The sequence below is a fragment of the Cynocephalus volans genome, chromosome 6, assembly GCF_027409185.1.
Source record: "Cynocephalus volans isolate mCynVol1 chromosome 6, mCynVol1.pri, whole genome shotgun sequence".
NCBI classification, from domain to species: Eukaryota; Metazoa; Chordata; class Mammalia; order Dermoptera; family Cynocephalidae; genus Cynocephalus; species Cynocephalus volans.
Window position 1 is genome coordinate 165,184,752 of NC_084465.1, and position 24,252 is coordinate 165,209,003.

The 24,252-nt window shown below is 50.3% G+C and overlaps 1 protein-coding gene across 2 annotated transcripts in view; it reads right to left on the reverse strand.

Moving 5' to 3' along the window:
* Positions 1-16,960, reverse strand: part of SYK (spleen associated tyrosine kinase) — a 48,180-nt gene extending 31,220 nt beyond the window's left edge. For both annotated transcript variants that reach the window (XM_063100291.1, XM_063100290.1), the window contains exons 1-2: positions 16,559-16,960; positions 14,310-14,470 (exon numbers count right to left, since the gene is read on the reverse strand). In XM_063100291.1, the coding sequence (XP_062956361.1) occupies positions 14,310-14,470; positions 16,559-16,960 (563 nt within the window). The remainder of the gene's footprint in view (positions 1-14,309; positions 14,471-16,558) is intronic.
* Positions 16,961-24,252: the final 7,292 nt, after the last annotated feature.

The window sequence follows — 24,252 nt, forward strand, 5'->3', positions numbered from 1 at the left end:
GCAGAGCAGCCAGCGCATCTAGCCCACTGGCCGTTCTCACTGTCCCCTGCACTTTCTCCCACGGCAGAGTGGAGCATCACTGGGTGGAGCTTTGGGGCCAAGAGGGAGGAAGGTACCTGGGCCTGGTTGTGTGCATGGGACGTGCACAGGATGACATTCACCGTGGCTGGGGCAGGCCATAGAGACAGACAGAGAGCAAGCACTGGGTTGGGTGGACAGGGCAGTCCTCAGTCAGAGCCAGCTGCCCAGTAGTGACTTCTCAAGGAGAGCTGGTGAGGAGAGGACATGGGAGCAGGTGACATCCTGATCAGTGTGCATGCCGATAATAGGGGGAGAGCCCCCTACTCAGAAGAGATGCCCACTCTGCTGATCCACAGAAGACTAAGGAAAATGTAATTTTAGGTGCTTTTGCCTTGTGCCACAGCAACATCCAGGCACAGGTGCAATCCACACAAACAATGAAAGCAAGATCAGTCCAGAAGACTGTCAAATCTGGGGCCACACCAAGCTGTTCTTAACACATCTGTATTTTAAAAAATTTTATCAGAGACTTCCAGTCAAGATGGCAGAACAGACGGTCCCCAGAGTCACTCTCTCCCACAAATCAACCAATTTACAACTATAAAAAAGCAATGACAGCTAAGCTGGGACCGTTAGAACTCAGGGGAAGAGGAGGAGAGAACTACAGAGTGCATGAAGGTGGCAGAAGCCACGATGAGAGAAAGAAAAAACCGCTCTGACCATTTTGAGCTCTGGCCACTTCAAGGCTGGAGCTGCTGAGCACATGGAGCAGGAGCTGGCCCTTCAGAAGGAGTTGCTTGGAGGCAGCAGGGGAGAAGAGGGCCTTGGTGGCCCTCAGGCCAGCAAGACCACTAACAGCGTTCCTGTGGACCCACATAGGAGCGAGGAGCCAAAACAACTGAAAAAAAGGAGCCACTCAGAGGCTGGCGAGTCATCACAAGGGACCAGAGCGTGGCCCATCCCATGGGAAAAGTTTGTGGCACAGGCAGTGGGGTAGACGGGCCCACCAGGGGAACACTGTGGCACAGCATGGACAGCTGATCTGCCCCCTAATCAGCACAGGACAACTCAGAGGAGACTGGTCAGGAATATAGAACTGCAGGGGTTGCAGTTTGATGAAAATACTCAGATCCAAATCAGAGTTTCTCCACAACTCAGGTGCACCAGATTTCACTAGATCCAGAAGAACCTATAAAGTCAACCATAAAAACCTGAGCTGCACAAAAATCCTTCCCCAGAGAATCAGCAGCAAAGCAGCAATTTAGCTCAACCACAGGGCTCAAGTGCTAGACCCCACAGGAAGTTCCCCCACTTTAGAAGTAAGCAAAGGACAACAAATTAGTTCCAGTGCAGAGTCTAAGTGGTGGGAACAGCAAATAATCCAATATAGAACTGAAAGAAAAAACAAAGTACCTGCAAACAGAGACAAAGTTTGATATTAACTAGTAAAGGTCTCATTTCACCAAAGAACACCTATAACACTTAGAAGGACCAGAGGTCCCCTGGGCTACCAAGCCAGGAATGGGGGAGGCCTGGGCGTCTCAGCAATGCCCCCTGACACCCACAACCAGTCCCGAGGGTGGGGGACGAGGGCCTTGGCCACACCCCTCTGACACACACAACCACCCTAGTGATGACCACTGAGTCACTGCAGGAAGCACCCCTGGGTCTCCCAAGCTGGGGTGGTGGGAGGTGAAGACTTTTGCCACAACCCCTGACATCTGTTCCCAGCCCGGGAATGACCAAGCCACTGCCGGAAGCCCCCTGTTCACCCCTATGGGAATGTGGGGGGTGTCACAGGCCTCAACCCCATCCCTCCTCCTTCCTTCTTCCATGACATTTCCTTCCACTGTCCCCTCTCCCACTCCCTCCCACTGTCCCCTCTCCCACTCCCTCCCAACTGCTCTGCAAAAACATCCTAGAATGTAAAAAATAATATTAATAAAATAAAAACGCAATTAAAAAATACCCAAGAGAGAAGAAACAATTTTTTATCACTGGTGCCCTCTGCCCCTTTAGTTCATGAAGGTGAACTAGTTCACGCTTCTCTTCCAGCTTCATGGAGACTTTGATCAGCGCCAGGGAACTGATACTGCTGTCAGCCCACACCTCCCTGTGAACTGTCAACTTCAGACAGGTCGTGACTCATTATGCTGACCTAGAGCCGCAAAACCACACATGTCAAATAAAATGGCATACTTTGATCAATCACGGCAGCACGTGAGAGTGCTGATTTGTCTTAGCTTTTATTGAGGCATAGGAGGCTCATGACAACCACAGTCTCATTCATTAATGAACAGGAAGGTTTTTCTAAGCCCACACTTCACTGCTGAAATTTAAGTATATAATAAAATGTTGAAACTTGAGCAGGGAAGAGTGAGTGTCAAGTAAGAGCAGAGAAAGTGGGCTTGGCTTGAGCACAGACACCGGTGCCAGTGCCGCAGTGGCCGGGGCAGTGTCTCAGGCTGGCAGCATGGCAGGCACTGCACGTGAGACTCTCAAATTAAAGCAAGAGCCTGTGAAGAGGAACCTTCTTCAACTCCGGAGGAAAGCCCTCCCAGCAAAGGACACTCAGGATTGCCACAGATGAATATCAATCAAATACGAACTCAAAGATCACTCAAAATGCAATGAAACATGAGTCATGAGAAACGGGGAATGAAGGAAAAATAGAGAGAAAGAGATAGATCCCCAAGGACTTCCAGAATTAGGATAATCAGATGTAGAACATAAACTATGAAATGTTTAAAGAAATAAAGGATGGAATCACAAAAATTGGCAAACAGTAAGGTATTCTCAAAAACGCCCAGAAATATTAGGGGGAAAAGAAAAATAGGACCGTTAGAAATTTTTTTAAATGTAATTGGTGGAAAAAAACATCAGTGGATGCGTTATAACACAGACGAAACAAAAATTAGGGAACTGGAAGACAAACCCAGGGATGTCACCCGTTGTGCAGCACACGGAGAAAAAGCAACGGAAAATAAAAAGAGAATACAAAGGGGAAACTGAGGAGGTGTAACAACCTCTAGCAGGAGCCTCTGAAGGGAGAAATGGTATAACTGAAGGACAGTAATATTTGAAGGAAAAATAGCTAAGTACTTTTCAGAAAGAAAGAAATTCACGGATGTAGGAAGCACAGCTACAGGAGAACCACACGCTTAGCTTTATATACATCACATCCTTCATCTCCACAACGACTCAGAGAGGACATTAGTTTCCCCATTTTATTAGTGGGTAAGCTGAGGCTCACAGAGTGAGATTAAGTAGCCTAAATCACAGAGCTGTGAAGAGGCAGGACTTGTTGGTGTTATGGCCAGAGTTTCTCTATTATCTCACATAAGTGTCTACAAATAGAAGCAGTTTGAAGGTTAACTCTATCTCAACCAGTCACATAGTACAGTATTTGGGGTGTGTTGCAGAAACACTCCCAACTGCAAATATGGTTACAGACACAATAAACTATGAAAATCTCAAATGATCACTGTTTTTGATCTAGGCTAGGTAGGGAACAGGCATATTGAACAGTCTCAGATGGGGTCCCCAGACCAGCAGCATCAGCATCATTTGAGAACTTGTTGGAAATGGAGACTGTTGAGCCCTAACCCAGACCTAGTCAATTAAAAAGGGGGAGGGGATGCAGCAATCTGTGCTTTACCCAGCCCTCCAAGTGGCGCCCCGCCATGAAAGTCTAAGAACTGCTCCTGAACATCATCTCCTCCAGGCCCGTGCATGTCCTGGGAGCCCAGCTTAGAGCTCTGTATCCATTCTGCATCCTCTTTCCTAGTTTAGTTTTGTTCCTTGGTCACAGGGAATAGAAAAGTGTGTGTGCTGACGAGTTACCTCAGTTTCTCCAAGAAATGGGCCATACTGTGAATTAATTTTTTAAAAGGATTAATAATGCCTAATTCCAAAGAGAGATGTCTACCCGCCATCCAGGCTATGTGGTGGGGCAGGGACACAGAGGGCCCAGGGCATTGTGAAAGGTGTTGTTCTGATATTCAAGGGTGACAAGTGTCACATCTGGTGCCTCCAAGCCAGGTTGACTCAGGCCTGCTCCTGGATGAGGATGGGATGGCTCTGATTTGCACACCCATGATTCTGGGCGGACACAACTCTTTTTCTTAGACAGCAAGAGTCACTGAATCTTCTAGTCCCTGGTTGCATAAAAAATGGTATATACCCTCTCCGTTGCACATTGGTTTATCCTGCAGGGCCTCTGATGGGGCCTCAAAGTTCAGAGGCATGAATGAGTTAGTGAAAAACTCACGTGTGTGTGTGAGGGTGGACAGGACGGGAGGGTGTCAGGACATGGTGGAGAAAGGAAGGGAAGGGCGGGGCCACACTCTACTACAGAGGACCCTGGAGGGCAAGCACTCTCCTCCCTGGATCTGTTCAGAGCGGGTCCCATACGATCTTTTCTTGTGGCCCTGCACACAGGGAATAAGGGCTTCTTGAGGGTGATTTTAATTGATCTGTTAAAAAGCTGGTATGGCAAAGGAGCACTTTCCAGGTTCCCACCCGGACCATGTACAACAGCCACGGCCAGAGTGGAGTGCTGAACCCCCCCTTACCCCACTGCAGGGGGACAGCAAGGCCCCACAGCCTCAGGCCACTGAGCCCCAGGTCCCCCTCCTCCTTGCTCACTCCCAGCACATGTGCCTCTCGCGTCACTGAATCTCAAAACCTCCTGGGCTTCCTCTAACTCCATTTCTCAGCCTCCCTTCCCCACTCACTCTGCTCAGCTATTCCACAGGGCACTCTCTCCTGACTTCTGCAAGCTCCTGTGCCCGGTCTCAGACGGGCTCGCCCAGCACGTCCCCCCAACAAGCCCTCAGTGTAGCTGCTCCTCCCCCAACCCCCACATTTGAGGCAGGGGCAGCCAAGAGCTCAGCTGTGGCTGGGAGGCTTGCTGTGACACCACCTCATCCCCCACCCAGCCAACAGCCCGTCCAGGGAAACCCTGACATCCCCGTGGACAGTGTCACGCTCTCCCAGGATCTTCTCCTTCAGTCCTCGTCCCCTCCTGCCCCATGGCTATGCCAGCCTGGAATCGTCAGGCCACTTCCAAAATACTGCATCGAGTCACGCCCCACGTGACCATGACCTTCCGCCTTCCACGAGCTCCGCCCCCAGCTGGTGAACAGGCCCACCCCATTGGCCACACTTGTGCCACCTCCTCGAATCCCTTGTTCTGGCACTGTCCCATCACAGCGCCTGGCAGACCTCAACCCAAGCTAGGTCTAATCGGCCAGCTTACTCTAGGATCACTCGCCGGGTCCTACAATTGGCACACACATAGATGTCCACCCAGCCTGGGGACCCGAGACAGCCCCAGCTCCTCCCATCCAGTACACAGCCTCCCCCCGCAATGTCCCCATTTGGACAATACATTACACGGTCAGCTCCTGAGGAGGAGCTTCTTCTCTGGTCCGACCACCTCCCCGACATGCATGTCACTCCCTCTGCCACACCGGGCCACGCCATGCTGCAGTCACGTTGCAGGCCCCTCAGGCTCTGCACACACACTACCTGGGGTAGAAGATTACCTCTCTTCCTTCTCAGCTAACTTGCTTCCCCTCATCGCTCAGGGCCCAGCTTGAATGCTTCTTTTCCCAGGAAGATTCCCCCCACATGACACTGTTGTCAGTGCTGAGGTGAAAGCCATGAACACAACAGCCCAGTCTCTGCTCTGGTGGCATCCAGAGCAAGTGCAGTGAGGGACAATTAACATATAAACAGAAACAAAATAAAGGCAACGCTGGGAAGTGTCACTGAGTTCTACAAGGCCACCCTGGTGTCTCACTTGTCACGGTACCCCAGCTCCTATCACAGTGCCTGGTGCGTATCTGGTGGAATGCACGAATATCCTGTTGAAGGAGGGACTGACTACCTTTGTAGCCATTTTTGTTTTTACTCAGCACACTTCTGAAGCCAGAAGTGGAAACGGCAGTTGAAATGGTACTGGTGACTTCCTGGTTTGATGACCCCTCCACAGATCCGAACTACTACCTTTTCTTTTTTTTTTTTTTTTTTTTTTTGTCTTTTTCGTGACCGGCACTCAGCCACTGAGCGCACCGGCCAGTCCTATATGGGATCCGAACCCGCGGCGGGAGCGTCGCTGCGCTCCCAGCACCGCACTCTCCTGAGTGCACCACGGGCTCGGCCCTACTACCTTTTCTTTATGACATTAATTCACCTGTTTGGAGAGCAGCCACCTCTGCGTCTTAAAGGTCACCTTGACTCTGTAGGATCTGCAAGGACTCTAAGCCAAAAGCAATAAAATATTCACCTGGATATTAAAGATAAAGAAAGCGACAATACCATTTTTAAAATTTTGCATGACATGGACTTTTCAGAGCGTTTTCATTCTAAGTTTATAGGATAGAATGAAGAGCATGTCACGTGACATGTCAGTGCACGTGATGTGCACTGGAGAGGATCTGGGCTGCACAGCGCGAGCCACCAGGATGGGGCATCTCTGCATAGGAGGGTCAGAGGCGTGTTGCCCACGATCTGCTCCCCACAGCCTCATCCAGCCCAAGCGGATCCCAGCGATGTGACCTGTGGCCCTAGGTTTTTGTACAATTTGTAAAAGACATTTCGGTCACAGCCAAGAAAGACAGCTCTTTCTTCCACTCCAACTTCCCTTTTCAAAGGTGATGAAGATCCCCAAAATGTACATGACATTAAAAATAATGACTTGTGAACTTAGAAAGAGAACTGAATTATCCTTTTTCTGTAGATAGAAAATAATATTACTAAGTTACTGTTGAATGAAAAGAACCAAACACAATGCAGTCAAAAATATGTGGAAATAAAGGTGTTACAGAGATGGGTCAGGCAGCTAGCTAAAAAATAATATTTTTTCTAAATTTTGTATGTTTCGAGTATTTACCAGCTTTAAAAAATGATAATTTATTGTTTCTTCTTCTAAAAAATATATTCTATTTTGTACATAATTTTTTTTTTTTGTAAAGAGGGACTCCAAAGTTTTTTACTACGGACCCCACCAATCCTTCTTTGGGGGGAGGAACTATATAACTTTTGGAAAACAAGCTGTATTTCCCTTTCCTAAAAAATTCATTTTTCAGTCACGCCAGGGCTGTGACTAACTTCCCAAAATAGCAAACTGTGCCATCGCAGAAGTCCTCAGAGACTCGAGCGGATGAACCCTCAGACCCTTCTGCCTTGCCTAGGTCCCTGGTGTCACCAACAAGGCAGAGGTCTGACTCTCACCTGCCAGACGTGACTGGAGGACTCCCCATCCAATGCTTGAATCTGGCCACCCAGAGCCCAGACACAGGCAGGGACCTGCCACAGCAGAGGGCAGGTGAGGAACGTCATCTCTGGAAATGCGGCCGAGAGGGCGCTGCAGACCTACATTCTCTGTCTTCTGCAGAAAGAGCCTTTGTGCCTATATTCTTTATTCTTCAAGCACCATGTGCAAAGTCCCTGACAACTAGCCCCTCAAAGTCACTCCTGAGTGGTCTGGCTGAGCTGTGTGCACAGGAGACGAAAGAGAGGAAAGCCTCTGCTGCCTGTGACACACTCCGTGGCCCTGCCCCAATGCCACCCCTCGCAGGGGGTGCAGAGTAGGGCTGGTCAGAGTGGACTCTGGACAAGTCTGAGTCTTCACTTAAAAAACAAGGGATTTAGACCCAGGAAGTGGTAGGGACCTTTCCCGCTCAGGTGTGCTGTCACCAGAAATGGATTTCACCCAGTTCGTGAGGAGAGAAAACTGGAATCTGGGTTAGGCAGCATCCCCAGACTAATCCATCAGGACAGCTGGAGGTCCTGGGCCTATCTTCTGCATTTTGAACTTGCACTATCGAGGATTTATAATCAAATCTAGGTCTTGTACTTTCTGAAATATGCGGCCTTTCCCTCAATGAGTTCTCAGTCTGTTGGAGCAAAGGCATTTCTGGGTGGCCATGGCGGTGTGTGTGTGTTTTAGGAATTCTTTTTTTTTTTCATCTTTTAGTCCAATTCTTACCAATGCTGCTTTTAGTCAATAGTCTCAGGCTCAAATGCTGGCATCTAAACGGTGAAGACAGCACGTTTGTACCAATGATGAAAGTATGAAGAGTCATTTCTGGGGTTTTGTTTGCCCCCACTATTCCACCAACCTGGTAAAATGCTACTGGTTAGTTTATGGCTTGCAACACAAAAGTAAACTTTCCCTCTGATGAAAGAAATACTTATTTGTTATTTAAATCTGCCACTTTGTAAAAGAAAAAGTCCAGTGTGAATCCTTGTGAGAAGCGGGTGGGGAGTGGTGGGTTAGAGCCACACCATGTCCAGGAAGAACTGGGAACAGACCAGTGCAGAAAACTAAGAGTGACAGGGAGGAGGAGCAGGAACGTGGACGTGGAGCAGGGATCAAGCTGAGTGCTGGTGAACCAGGCACCTGACCTCAGGAGGAGACGGCCGCCTGGCAGTCTTGTCCTCAGTAATCTACCCTTCGAGACTTGGCTCAGGGAAACCATTTTCCTTCATCTGAGCCAGAGAGCTCTCTGCACTGCCATTAAACACCGACTGTGATGTATTGTGGATATTTATCTGTCCCCACCACGAGGCCATCGACTCCATGCAGTCATCTTTATATTCCAGCAACTGGAATACAAGAGCTCTTCCATGCACCTGTGATTAACCGATGGATTGATTGTTCCCCGGTGGGAGTCACTGGGGTTCCCAAGTAAAATGGGAAATGCAAACCATCATTCCCAAGGGGGTTGGAGTGAGCTGCCTCACCAAGCACAGCAGCCTGCGTGGCAGTCCAGGCTCAGACACTCTGCCTTCTGCCGAGGACCACAGAGGACAGAGATGAACCGTGTTACTGACAATAAACCCACAGAGGAGATGGGTATGTGTGCAGAAGTGACCCAGAGCCCCTGGCCCTGCCCACTGCACAAGGGACAAGGGCTTAGGGGGGATGGGAATCCTGTCCTGCCCCCAGCGGCCAGGGCAAATGTGCAGGGCAGAGCCACACAGTGGGAGCCCAGGGATGTCCTGCACCATGACCTGGAGCTCCAGCAGCATGGACCAGCACACATGCCATTCCATCTTCCAACAAACATGAGATGCAATCCCCGTGCTCAGGCATAGAGAGTGAAAACTCACGATAAAAAATCAACAACGTACTTTGGTACATATGTACGCGAATCCACACAGTGCAGCCTCTGAAGGGCTGGCTCCAGGGCCAGACGGATCCCTTGAACATTGGCTGGATCTGGCCTTAACCTTCCCAAATGTGAACCCACCAACTTGGCCAAAGCAGAGTCCTTCAATGCCGATGCACTCCCTTCCTTTTCACTCTGCGCCAGCTACAGGGGTGCCCCTGGGCCCACCTCTCCAGCACACTCCTGCCTCAGGAGCGCCATTCCCCACGCGTGCCATGCCTGGGCTGGGACAGCTCCTCTGCACCTCAGGTCTCTGCTCAAATGTCTCCTCCACAGCGGGGCCCTTCTGCACCCCCAGCGCAAAACAGAACCCCCGAGGACTCTATTCCCTTTCTTGAGGGCACTTGACACACTGTGCAGTCCTTTCCTGCTGTTCCGTGTCCCTTTCTCTCACTAAGATGTGGGTTCCATGACAGCAGATACTCGCTGACTTCCTTCTCCACTCCCAGTGCCCAGAATGGTGCTGGCATCTGGTGCTTCCTGCTACTACCACTGAAGATGTCGGTCCAAGGATGGACAAGCTAACGTGATAACTGGAAAGCAAACGGGGGACACATTTTTAGGAAAATCTCAATGAGGGACTGAAAAGAATAGCTGGCTTTGCCTCTTGGCTGCCCCAGGACAGGTGCCCCTGGTGACACCCCCATCTCTAAGTGAGGACACAAGCAACGTATGGAATCCAGTTCTGATTCTAAAGGCACTGTGCCACGCTATTCATTAGAAATAAGGAACATTTTATGAAATGACCCATAAGCAGGGCAGATTTGATTATTCAAAACTGAGTCAGGAACTTCCTGCAACTTGCGCCTGTCCCAACCAGGGAATGTAGGACAGGGACCTGCCACTGTGGACTGGGAAGGAACACACTCACAGCCACCAGAACTGGAGCTGCTTAAGACTTCTGATGGGAGTTTGGATGTGTTGTCCCCTCCAAAACACATGTAGAAATTTGATCTCCACTGTGGCAGTGTTGGAAACTGAATGAGTCATGAGGGCGGATCCTTCATGGATGGATTAATGCTCTCCCTGGAGGAAGGGTAGTGAGTGAGTTCTCCCTCTATTAGTTCCCACAAGAGCTCATTGTTTAAAGAACTCTGGCACCTCCTCTCTCTCTCTTGCTTCCTCTCACCATGTGATCTGCTTGTACCCACTGGCTGCCTGCCGTTTTTCTGCCATGAGTAGAAGTAGCCTGAGGCCCGTGACAGATGCAGCTGTCCCAGAATCGTAAGCCAAATAAACCTCTGTTCTTTACAAATTACCCAGTTCCATGTACTTCTGTTATAGCAACACAAAACAGACTGAAACAGAAAATTGGTACCGAGGAGTGGGGTGTTGCTATACAGATACTTGAAAACGTGGATGCAGCTTTGGAACTGGGTAATGGGCAAAGGTTGAAGGAGTTTGGAGGACTTAGAAGAAGAGAAAAAGACGAGGGAAAGTTTGGAAGATTTTAGAAATTGGTTAAATGGCTGTGACCAGAATGTTGATAGAAACGTGGACAGTAAAGACCATGCAGATGATGAGGTCTCAGATAGAAATGAGGAATTAAGAGTTGTGAACCAGAGTATCTGGCAGAAGAAATTTCCAAGCAGCAAAGCATTAAGGATGCTGCACGATTATTTCTAACAGCCTACACTGAGTTATGGCAGAAAAGGCATGATGTAAAGCCAGAATTTAAAAGGGGAGCAGAGCATAAAGATTTGGAAAATTTGCAGCATGGCCATGGGGTAGAAAAGCAGAGAGCATGCAATGGTGCAGCCAAGTGACCGTTAGCTAAGATTAGTACAAAGGAAAGGGATTATCAAGAGAAGGAGAAAAAGGCCCTGAAGGCATTGCAGAAGCCTCTGGGGCCACCTCTTCCATTTCAGGCCCAAAGGCCTAGGGAGACCGAATGGTCTTGGGGAACAGGCCTGAGGCACCCTTCATGGGCTTGCTGCCCAGGGCCACCTTGAGAAGCTGCTTCCAGCACCAGCACCCCAGCTACTTTGGCAGCTCTAGCTGTGGCTAAATAGGCCACAGGTGTGGCTAGACCCGGAGCTTTGGAAAATATAAGCTGGAAGTCTTGGCGGCGTCCACGTGGTGTTAGGTCTGCAGGCTTCAAAATGCCAGAGCTGGGAAAGCTTGGGAGCCTCCACCCAGATTTCAAAGTATGTATGGAAAAGTCTGGGGGCCCAGGAAGAGATCTGTCGCAGGGGTGGAGTCACCGCAGACAAGCTTCACTAGCGCAATGCCGAGCAGAAATGTGGGATCAGAGTTGCAGCAGAGAAATCCCAACAGTGCCATGCCTAGTGGAGCCATGAGAGTGAGACTGCCATGGAGACCCCAGACCTGTGGAGCTACCAGAGTGGAACACCAGCCTGGGAGAGGTGAAGTGTGGCCCGAGACCAGAAAAGCCATAGGAGCAGAGCTGCCTAAGGACTTAGGGACCCAACCCCCACACCAGTGTGCTGAGGACTCAAGGTACCTGATTCACCAGCCTTGAGATTTAATGCCTGCCCTGCTGGGTTTCGGACTTGTTTAGGACCTGTTTTTCTTTTCTTTTGGCCTATTCCTCCCTTTTGGAATGGGACTGTATACCCAGTGTCTCTTCAACCATTGTTATCTTGGCAGTAGAAAAATTTGGTTTTGTTTTTCAGGTTCACAGCTGGAAGGACTTCTGCTTTTGGTCTTAGATGAGACTTTGGACTTTGGACTTTTAAGTTGGTGCTGGAGCAAGCTAAGACTTTTGGGACTGTTGGGATAGAATGATTGTATTTTGTATGTGAGAAGGACATGAGTTTTGGGGGCCAGGGGCAGAATGTTGGAATTTGGATGTGTTGTCCCCTCCAAAACTCATGTGGAAATTTGATCCCCAATGGGGCAGTGCTGGAAACTGATTGAGTCATGGGGGTGGATCCCTCATGAATGGATTAATGCTCTCCCTGGGGGAGGAGGGGTAGTGAGTGAGTTATTGCTCTATTAGTTCCCATGAGAGCTGGTTGTTTAAAAAGACCCTGGCATCTCCTCTCTCTCTCTCTCTTGCTTCCTCTCACCATGTGACCTGCTTGTACCCACTGGCTGCCTTACACTTTCCACCAGGAGTGCAAGCAGCCTGAGGCCCGTGCCGGATGCAGCTGTCTCAGAATCGTAAGCCAAATAAACCTCTCTTCTTTATAAATCACTCAATTTCAGGTATTCTGTTATAAGCAACACAAACAGACTAAAACAACTTCACTGAGGACTTTTAGCTCTATTTCCCATAAAAAACACACATGAACACTTCTGAGGATTAAAGAATCTGGAGCCATGTCCAGGCAACCTGGACTTGGGGAACTTATCGTATTCATTGATGCAGACCCTGCCCTGGGCTAGGAGCGTAGCCATCTGGGCCTTCTGGCAAACTTTTCACACTCTACACAAGTGTACACGAGTACGTTTAAACACAACATAACACACCCACTGTCCTTCCGACAGGAGCGGTCACATGCCTAGCAGCAGCAGCTACCCTGGTTAGGTCCCGCGGGCGCACGCGCTGCGGCAGGTGAAATCTCCAAGCAGTGAAGCCTTCTAGAATGCCTGTTCTCCTCCTTTCTCTGTCAACAACGCTATGAGATTTCCTGGCAGTGAGAATTTCCCATTGCTTGTGGTGGTGTTAGAGCATCGAAGGAGCGGAGAGGGTGGAAGGGGTGGCGCAGGGGCGGACTTTCATCGGGTCCTCTGACGGGCGCAGGCCAGCTCATCACCATTGCGACCTGAGATAACTGAGCCTCGGGGTGCAGCAAGACCCTGGCCTACCGGACCACTGGGGGACTTGGGGACCCTGTGGAGCCCCAAGAACGGGCGGGGGACAAGGCTTGCTGGTCACATGAGAGCCGCCTGCAGGCCTCCCATTGTGGGCGCGGGGCTCAGCTGGCCAGAGCAGAACTCGGGCCATGCGGGGCGAGCTGCTGCTCTCGGGACTAGGCAGCTCTGACACATAAGAGCAGGTGTCTCACCAGCCAGGAGTCAGCAGGCCCCTTCTTAGATGATGCTATTTGAGGCTGACTGTATACTCCAGGATGTTGTGTATGCAGTCCTGTGACATTTGTGTTGGAAATTATTGCTGAGAAAATGGTAAAAGTCGAAGCCTCAGGGAAAATGAGCTGATGGGTGCCCACACTAAGGGGACATGTCTCCCCTCCCTGCAGCACATCTGCCAGCACCCGCAGTGCAGCCTGTGGCTCTATTCTCTCCATGTGACCCAGCCCGCCTTTTTCTTTCTTTTTTATTTTTTTTAAAGAGTATTGTGTTTACCACAATTTTTTAATTAAGAGGTATTGTCATAAAGTCCGAGGAAAATTCTTTAAATAGATGGATATTCAGAGAAAACACTTCTATTTCTAGGAAAAATTACAAAGTCAGCTGGCATTAATCAGCGTGCTTGACTGCGAAGCTGCGTCGCCATTCCTGGTTCAGGCTCTCAGGCAGTGACAGTGAGTGGGGACTCTTGCAGGTGGGCGTTTCCCCTGCCACAGTCACCCACTGTGCTGCCTGGGCCACCCACAGAAGCTTCTCCCCTTCTCTTGACCACAGACTCCACCTGAGCTGGCCTGTGTCTCCAGCACCTTCTGAAACGTTAGGTCACATTGAATCACTGAGGGTAACGACGGACAGAACTTGGGATTCATACTTTCTAATTTTGGAGTTCGTAAGGCTGAAGTCCACAAACCTGCTTCCGATCAGACAGCTGCACTCGCCATTCCTGTAAGTGACTCCCAGGAAATTTTCTTTAATATCTGTCTCGCAAGCACTTAGTTTCAAGTAAAAATAGAAGTAACGTCTGAGGTCATGGGGAAAATCCGAGGGAGCAAACTGTGGTATTTCTATCTTAGTTGTACAGCCACAGAAGTTGTTACACATGCTATAATTGCCATTAAAAGTAGAATATGGGGCTGCATTACATTTTTCTGTAAACATTATGTCCCTCAGTGCCCAAGAAGAGTGTTCATTTTAGGGTAAGACTGGGCAGCCCCCATGGTGTCCGAGGACTCGGGTCACATGGAGTCCCATCACGCAGAGGCTGAATTGCCCCTAATTGTCCAGGCACGCCTGGTGGTGGGAGGTGAAAGCAGAAGACACGATACTTACAAAAATTTTCCGTTTGTCTTTGATCCTATCAGTACAGTTTGCTCAGACTCATCTCGGGAGATTTTCCCGTGGAACCAGGGCATCTTCTCGTGGGCAGTGGTGGCGATGAGCTTCTCCAGCTGTGGCTTCTGGCTGATGATGGCTTGCTCCAGAGCCTGGCCCTGCCGGGAGAAGCAGCGTGAGCAACCCCGAGCACAAACGGAAGAGGACACAGAAGTCACTTCCAGACTGTCCTGAGTCCTGGCGTGGGAAAACAGGATTAGACTCCTTCCTTCACTCATTCGTTCATTCAATAAGCAAAGCCAGTAAGATTCCTTGTATATTACATAAGTACCTGCACATGCGTAAATAAGAAAGCGGATGTTAGAAGGAGGACACTGGCCTTTTCAAAGGCAGACGAGACTCTGTAAACCATCTGACAGAGCCCACGAGGTCCAGAAAACAGGCCTCCTGCCCTGGACACTTCAGATCACAGCTGTCGAGGAGACTATTCTGTGTCACAGCCTGGTCATTTCATAAGTTAAGGTGCTCTGAGACGTGAGCCGTGGAGGCTCCTGCGTTTTCCTGGCCACCTCTACCGGGCATCTCTGAGCACTCACCCCGCCCCACTCCTGTATCATCAGGAAATTTGATCACAGAAAGTGAAGGTGAAAAACCTTGACCATGTGAAAATGACAATGTGGAAACCAAAAATCAACAGTGGGGACAGGGGCCGAAAAGTGAGTCGATTGCTTTCTTCATTTCTTAGTGGGAGAGAAAGGGATATTCTCTACAGTAATTAATGAAGAGCCCACTTGGATTATTTGCATTTAGAAAGAGAACCAGAAGGAGTAAAAATAAAAATATATGCAGCCCAAAGCAGGAGATGGGAGGAGGAGGGAAGAGAGAGGGAATGTGACCGTGCTGATCTTGCCCGTGTCACAGGTGGAGTGGGGAACCAAAGTCGCTGCAGGTGACACAGCACAGAGGCATGGGAGAGGAAGCGAGTGGAGAGCCCGAAGGCGGAAGGCTGCAGAATACTCCTCAGCACAGCCACGACCCAGCCGCGGACAGCAAGCGCCTTGTGCTGCGTGAAGGGAGCCGGTCTCAGGCTGCGTGCTGTGGGATTCTATTCACGTAATGTTCTGGAAAAGACAAAGCTGCAGAGACAGAAATCAGATGAGTGGCTGCTAGGGGCTGGGGCCTGATGGAGTGACAGAGCTCTCGTTTGTCCTCATTGTGCTGGGACTTACATGATGCTATGCATTTGTCAGAAACCATAGGACTGTACACCTAAAAAGGATGAATTTGCTGTGTATAAATTATACCCAATAAATCTGACTTATCTAACTTAAGGAATAAAAGGATGGCCTAAGACATACCCGATAAATGTTACTGAAAAGTACCGAGCACACGGTATGGCAGTATCTGTCTGCAGGGCTGAATTTAATACAGAACAGGGCGAAGGAGTAAAGGGAGTCACTATATATAATCCTCAGCAAGTGAATACTGCCATAAATCTGTATGTATCAAATAACACAACCAAATGCATTGAGCACACATCCAGGAAACACAGGAGGAGACCCAACCAAAACACTGGCTCCTGACACCAAGTGCCATTAAGAATGTTGTAGGAATGTAAATTGTCACAACCTCTGCAATCCTTCTGGATGGCAACTTGTCACTATACCCGGATTAAGCACACACATCCTCTGCTGGGACAAATCTGCCTTTTCAGAGTTTATCCTGCAGATACTGCACACAAGCTTAGAATAAGATGGGTATGGAGCGATATCATTAGCAGCATTATTTGCAAACAGCAAAAGTGTCCATCAGTAGGTACTACTTAGACAAGTTACAGCATGTCTCAGGCAAAACCAGGCAGCCAGAGAAAGGGTAACAGGGAGACATGTGCACTGACAGAGAAAGCTCTGCGAGAGATGTCAGGAGGCTGTAAGGTCAAGTGCCCATCAGCGTGTACAGCATGACCCTGTTAGGTAAATAAAAACCAGCGGACACAGACTGGGGTCCCTCCGAAAGGGTCCACCATGGCCTGAGAGAAGTGGTTCCCTGCGGTGGAGAACCCTGTGTCGCCAGCAGGAGGCCATCACTGTGGCTGGGGGAGGGAAGGCTGTCTCCCTGGGCCAAAGAGGTTGACTGAGGAGACAGTTCTGTGGGCACAGAGGACTGCCCTGCATGGCTCTGCAGGGAACAGAAGTCTGGGTGGGTTACAAGCCAGGAACCCAGGCAGCGGGACCCGCGCGGCCCACCTGCAGGTTCCATGTCTGCTTCACGTACTCCCTGATGAGGTTTTCTTTCAAGTCCTCGAAGGGGCCCGTCTTGGGCTGCACCCCAGGGGGCCGGTTGAAAGGCTTGGTGAGGAGGCAGATGAGGCCATCGGACTCCTGCGAGTGGTACTGGCACAGCTCGGCAGGGCTGCTGTGGGCCCTGCCACCAGTGATGGCGTAGGTCCCGTTCAGCTCCCGCTCGATGGTGTAGTGGTGCGCCTTCCTCCCGTGGGCCACCGACAGGGCGAAGCCGCCCAGGTAGTTGCGACTCTGGCGCAGCAGGTAGAGTCCATCGCTCATGCCCCCCTGGACCAGGTAGTCTTCTGCCTCCTCCCGGGTGATGTTGCCAAAAAAGAAGGGCAGATGGTTGGCGCTGTCAGCCATGCCTGCACCCGACGACAGTGGCCAGCGCACAATCAGACGTCCACCTGGGGCGAGACAAAGACGGGGACAGCGGTGAGGAACCCGAGCAGCAAGCACCATTTGCAAAACCCACCCAAACAGCCGCAGCTCAAGACACAGGCGCCTCGCTCTGTGGACTTGCCACCTGTGGTGTCCTTTCTGCTCACAACTTTATTACAGTTTCCAGACAATACTAAACTGAAAAACAGCATCTGACAAAAGTGACCAAATTAATTATTATTATTATTATTATTAATATTTTGGTGGGGACAAAGAATTCTAAGAGACACATTAAAAAGAGAAGGGAGGACTATTGTGGCTTGAGGGTGGACAGTGGCGTACAGGATGCAGAAACCAGCTTGAAACAACCGCTCCTCCTCTTGAGATTTAGACCCCGGTGAAGAGAAGTCACTCATCACAGGTACTGACCTGCGGAGACCTTACCAAACTCCGCCATCTGAGCTGTGGGTGTGCACTGTGTGCAGGCACAGGCTGTAGTGGAACCCCAGAGAGCAGAAGTGAGAGCCACATCTACAGACCACGTAAAACTGTGACCTGCGGTCACCATGAGGCCTTCCTACCTTGGGCCTGGGTGGGAAGACCAACAAGCAGCTGCCTGAGGCATGAAAGTGACATCCGCCCAGAGCAGCCTCTGGCCTGGGGGTGGCATGCTGTCCTGTCCCCACCCTTCTGCAGATGGGCAGCTGAGGAAACAGCCAGACCACTTCCTGGGCGACTGCCCGCCGTTTCCCACCCGGAGGGCTGGCATGAGAGAGACAGAGCGCAGGCTCCACAGCTGGGGAGCATCTGGTACAGAAACGATCCTCTTTTGCATTAAACAAACATGTTTCACAAGAAAAATGAAGCAATCAACGCATTTTTAACACAGAGAGTGTTTTCTCCCAATCGTGGTTGTAAATGAGAAGGATACATACTGCCAGTCCAAAAAGTACCCAGAGGTATGCATTTTAACCAGAAGGGGCTGACCATCCCTAGAGAATGATCTAGATGGCTTCGCCCACTCATCTGGGGAGGAAGTTCCCCCAACCTTGTGAAACAGCCTCTCTCAATATGAATTACCCTGCAAATGGCTGCAAAACATAAGACTGGCCCGATACGGTGAACACAATTTTCTCCAGACAATATCCTCAAATCAGTACTTCTAGGTGAGCCCCTAATAAGGCATGAGTTTTATTATAATTTGATGGGAGAAATAATCATTTTCTTGCTTGCCTCTCATAACACCTGACTGTCAATGACTAAATGTTTTTACCCAAGAAGTTTCTAAAAACTCACCTCTCAGCAAGGTTTTGTTTCTTTTGAAAGTACAGTCCACATTTACTCTCGAGTCTAAGAAGGCTTTTAACAAAAAGACCTCTCTGGAAACACAGTGAGTTCCTGTGTCTCTTGGAAGGAATATTTCTCTTCTGATTCCCTTTCTTCCTCTTGGGCTAGGCCTTCCACAATGCTTTTGCTGCAGGTTCGGCTCCTGCCCTCCCCTGAGATTGGGAAGGCCCTGAGACCTCCCTTCCCACGTCCGCTCTGTTCCAGCCAAGGGTCTTCTGGGGCCTCAAACACCATTTCTAACTTCTCTGCACCTCCAGCCCAGTGCTTCTCAAATTTTTGTGTGCCTGCACGTGGCCCAGGGAGGCTCCAGCTTCAATACTCTGCTGGTGCTGCCACAGGGCCGGCCCTACCTGACACAAGCTCTCCATCTCTGCCTGCCACCCGTCCTAGCCCATAGGTGCCCAAGTGAGGAACACTCTCCTGTGGCTTTGGTGCATGTTCTTTACTGTCCATGCCCATGGCCACTGCCCAGTCTAAGCCATGCCCTGTGACCACTTCCGTCTCCTGCACCCCAACCCCTTCCTGCCTTTTAGCCTCATTTCTAACACACCCAGTCCACAGGCCATGCCGTACTTCCCCAGGGTGCCGTGGGGGTCTCTCTCGAGTCCTTGCTCCCACTCTGTCTCTGCTGGGGGGATGCACCTCTGCCTTCAGGCCACCCGTCATCCTTGCAGACCTGCCTCAAATGCCACTGTCACTGTGTACCTGTCCCTGATGCTCATGTCCCCTGTACGTCCCCGTGTCCCCTCTTATATGGCTGCAGAGCAGTGCTCTGCACCATGAGCTCCAACTAAGACACTAGTTTTTTAGGAACAATATTTTCAATAAAATGTTAACAAGTGCTTTTTAATGTATGTAAATCTTGACATAACTACTATTTTAAAAATCCACAAGCCTGTCACTAGTATTTACGTCGGTGCCGGTGCTTTGGCCTGACCTCCATATTGAAGTGAATGGACAGGAGGCAGGACTAGCAGGGACAAGGCCCTGGGCGCTGCTGCCAGCACCCCTCCTCCAGGCGACACTCCGTATGGCTGGCATGGTGTGTTTCACATGTGTTCTCAAGCAGGGGGCCCCTTTTCGGTTTCCCTAAGAAGGAAAAGGCCTCACAGTGCTCGGTGTCAGCTTGGCTGCGGCCATGTGTCCCTTTTCTGACCGCATAATTTCCTGTGCTAGAGCTGGCCTGGGTGGGTTGGTGGTGGTGGCTCAGACAGGAGAGCTGGTTCACTGCAAGGACGGTTCACTGCAATGACAGTTCACAGCACATTCCTGGGCTATTTAATCTGGGGAATAAAACAGGCTACCTAAAAGGTGATGGCAATCTCCACCCCGGACACAGTCCATGCCAGCCAGAGTTTTTCTTTCCCCTCAGCCCTTGTCTCAGCCACAGCTGTGACTTTTCCCCAGCTCCTGCCACCTGAGACAGGTACAGAGCCAGTGACGTCCCCACACACGTTCCTCCTGCTGACACACAGTACTTACATCTGCCTCTTCCTCTGACCACAGGGCACGTCCACGGCTCAGATTCTCCTCAGCGCCCACTGGGATCATGCTTCTCTTCAAGAGCGTTTAGAACTCACTCCTTGTTTTTTGGTTAATTCAGCATTCCCAGTTATTTTTCAACATGTGTGAAACCACTTTATTCAAAAAACTAAGAAGCAAAAAAGGCCATTGGTCCCCACGGCTCAGGCCCCCAACTCCTCCGTCACTGCACCTGCACCTCTCTGCCTGCTGAATCCCCCACCTGGACGCACACCTGTGCAGGAAGCTTTTCAGCAAGGACACTCCTCAGGTGTCGGGAGCTCCTCAAAACATCGCAAATCCTCACTGGTTTGGGGCCTTTTTATGACACAGGTTAAATGTGTATTTTGTAGTAGAATATGTTTTGACATGAAATGCAGTCGTGTGCCACTTAAGGACAGGGATCCCTTCTGAGGAACGTGTTGCCAGGTGACTTCGTCGTTGTGTGCACATCGCAAGTGTGCTTACACAGACCTCGACGGCAGAGCCCACCACCACGGCATAGCCATCGTACTCTTACGGGACCACTGCTGTATATGCAGTCAGACGCTTCTGGAAATGTCACGGGACTCATGACTATGATACTTTGAGACCTTGGGCTGCGTTAAACTCTGCTTGCTCAGTTTTTCTCCACGGCATACCTCATAGGTGACAACCCTTTAACACAGCATGGTTTACTGCTGAACTTGAGGAGGGCCAGCTCTGGGAGGCAAGAACAGTACAGCCTTCACTCACTGGATGTCACCACCTGGATGTGCAACAGGCGACCTGACCTTTGTGAATCTCAATTGGGGCTGTTGGTCCCCGATGCTGTTCCCTTCACCAAACATGCTCCTCCTGCAGTCTCTCCTAATTGAGGAAATAGCACAACTGTCACCAGCTGCTCAGGACGAGACTCTGGAGACCTTCAGGAGTCTTTCCCCATCCCTCACCTCTAATCCACCGAGTCAGAGAAGACCGTGCTTTCTACCAGAAGCATCAGGCACACGCTGGAGCTGGTCCCCTTCCCCTAAGAAGCAGTGAGCTTGTGCAGGACCCAAGCTCTGTCCGATGCAGCCGAGCGGCTGCAGAATCTAGAAGGAGGTTGGACGAACTGGTCTCCAGGGCGCTCTCAGCGGGTTTCCTCCAAAATATATTCCCAAGCCATCTGTGTCCCTCTGTCTCCCCTGACGCTGCCTTAGTTGAAGCCGTGTCCCTCTCTCGGGTGATGGAAATCTTCCCGGTCCTCCCCTTGGACCTGTGCCCCTCGCTGTCCATGCTCTACCAGCAGGTAGAGGGAGGCTCTTCTGCTTCACCCCAGACCTTCTTCCCTGACCACAAGGTGCTTCTTAACCTGCCCTGAGATTCTTCACTCACAGCACTCACCGTCTCCAGCAACACCACCCTTCCTCCTGTCCCCACATGTCAAGGCCTTGCCTGTCCCTGGCTGCTGCACTTTCCCGTGGTTGGTTTCCTCCTTGTCAGGCCTGGGGTCTCAGCTCAAGGTCACCCCCACAGAAAGGTGGATCCTGATGATCCAATCTCAGGTGGCCGCTTCTGCCTACTCTGGCTGCCCCACTCATATTTAACCTCACAAAAGTATCTATCACTTCATAGTGTCATCATAAGCCTGGCCTTGCCCTAAAATCCAAGCTTCAAAAGTCTGAAAATTTTGACTGTCTTGCTCAAGCTTTGGGAGTTACCAGATGCTCACAAAATATCTGCGTGATGGAAATGTGCTGCTCTTTGCTTTTTAGAGTTCCTGCAATGAATGTAGATCGCTTTCATAATAAAAATGCTGTGTGCACATGCTGTTTGTGCAGGTGGAGGCCCAGAGTCAGGGAGGCCAGAGACTAGCTCGTCACACCTTCTACATGTCCCAGTCCTGTGGCTGCACTGGATGGAGCTTAGTTCCTGCTTGAGCTCATGGCATCTTAAGGGACAGGAATGCACTCCAGGGTAGCAATTGCTTTCTTATCTGATTCCCGGCCTCTTCTCCACCTGCCCACCAGACACAGAGAACACATCCATTTCTGCTTCCACAAGCAACTTTCAAATGCTTGCTCACAGCAGCCACCCCAAGGTAACATATTCTCACCTGACATTTCAAGAGCTTTCACTGTCATGGTCACTCTGCCTACACAAGTGCATGTTGCCCAAGTCCCTCTTAAAAGTGCCACCAGCTTTGACAATGGCCCACAAATGCAGCTGTGGGTGGCCTCAGCATCCACCCTGGGCTTCTAGAGTTAAAAACTTCCCTTTCCACACTTGGTCAAGACGTGTCCCCACCCTCGATTTACATATTAAGACAGCTGCATTCACCCCTGTCCCCTCCCTCTGTTGGTTCCACCCTGTTTCCATCTGACACCTTTCATCTCATTAGCTCAGGGTTATTCAACCTCGGCGCTCTCAGCATTTGAGCTGGGTCATCCTCTGGTATGTGTGTGTGTGTTAGGGATGGGGTGTCTTGTCCACTATAGGCCGTTCAGCAGCATTCCTGGGCTCAACCCTACAGAAGCCATTAGCACCCCATTCCTCAATACTACACCAAAAACCATCTCCAGACATGGCCACATATTCCCTGGGAGCAAACTGACCCCTGATTGAAAACTGCTCTGTTAGCCATTGTAGCTTGACTACAAACGTGATGTATGCCTTCTGTTGCTCTGGCCTTTTCACCAATTGATGAGATGAACAAATATTCCCTTATCTAGTTTGTTAACATCACCACCGGTGATGAGTAGAGCCGTATGGAGGTGGCGTCCACTGGCTCAGAAGGCAGAAAAGCTGGGGGTACAGTGCAGAGGCTGAGCATTGGAAGGCTGGTGCCATCCTGGCTCCAGTGACTCGGGCACATTAGCTTCAAAGTTCCTTACCTGTGAAAGGGACGATGACGGTACCAAAGCAACCATAACTCATCGCAGGCATGAACAGAGACTGTGGAGGGGAGCTCACACAATGGGAACCTCACTAGTGGGAGCTCTGAATAGAGAGAAGGAGCACAGAAGAGAATGCACAGACAGCCCGCACCTTGCAGGAGTGTGCGTGTGTGTGTGTATAAGGGAGAGAGACAGACACACCACACTCACACGAAGACGGTGCAGAGTTCAATGGAGGCTTGGGCCAAAGACAACACTTCCTTACCTCAAAATCCTCCCTCCTGCCCTTGCAGGCTCCATCTTACACATGATACACTATGAACAGTTCAACCTAGAAAAGAACCCCTATTTTTCCTACAGGCTTTGGTTGCATCTGCCCCATCCCCAAGGAGCTTCAGCAGCAGCCCTCCCAGAGCCTGCAGAGATGAATTCTGGTGAGTGACAATGAGCCGCATCAGATCCAGCTAGCATCCTCCCATTTCCCACATTTCTCCTCCCTCGTGCTGTATCCGTGTGCACTGACTGACACATTCCCATCTTCCCTGCCAACTAGGCTTTCATGGCCCATTTCCCAGTCCTAGGACTAAGACTGACTGCAAAACCTTTGCACTTTAAAATGCATTTAGCTTGGAAAATATCACTGCGTACTCTATCTTATCAAGCAGCAGCCTCATAGATTGAAAGCGGTGGCCCCATGCCTGCCACCATAAGCACAACGTGCGGACAACATTTGAGCTAATTAAAAATCGCGTTTCTAGGGGCAGTCCAAGTGGAAATTTAGGTACAGATGCTTGCACCCGGGCTAGCAGCTGAAGAAGCTGTGCAGAGCCTGTGACTCTGGTGACTGCAGTGGAAGAAAACTTTGTCCCTTGCAGAGGATATCAGTGTGAATGGTAAGGTAATGAAGAGGGCTGATCTCCACATGGCCACCTGCACCCACCCACCCCGCTCCCTGGAGCACCCCACAGACACCCACCCTGCTCCCTGGCCTGCCTTGGTTTTACAATTTTCTATTTTTTCTTATGTGTGCTCCTCAAAGCCAGTAGAACAGACACTCCATTAGAGTACATATGTTTACCTTTTTTTCCCTACTGCCTAGAATAGAGTCTACCCTAAGAATGGGTCTCCACCCTGCAAAGTTCATTGGAAAGCTAAAATGTGTGCATGGCAGGCAGCCTCCAACAACCCTCACTTCCTGGATTCACCCCCCTCCACACTGATGGAGGCTGACTGCAGAGTGACAGGGTGGGATGTCTGAGGCTAGCCCTTAAACACATTTATAGCTTTCCCTTGGTCTTTGGATTGCTCACCCCAGGGGAAGCCAGATGCCACGCTGTAAGGATGCTCAAGTAGCTCTTTGGGGAGGCCCATGTGATAAGAAACTGAGGCCTCCAGCCAACAGCCAGTTCTGAGGAGTCACCTTGAAAGAGGGCTCTGCAGCCCTTGTCAAGGCTTCAGATGAGACTTCAGCCCTGGCCCACATCTGACTGCAACCCTATGGAGACCCTGTGCTATCACAGCTGACTCAAATGCCCGACCCCCCCAAAA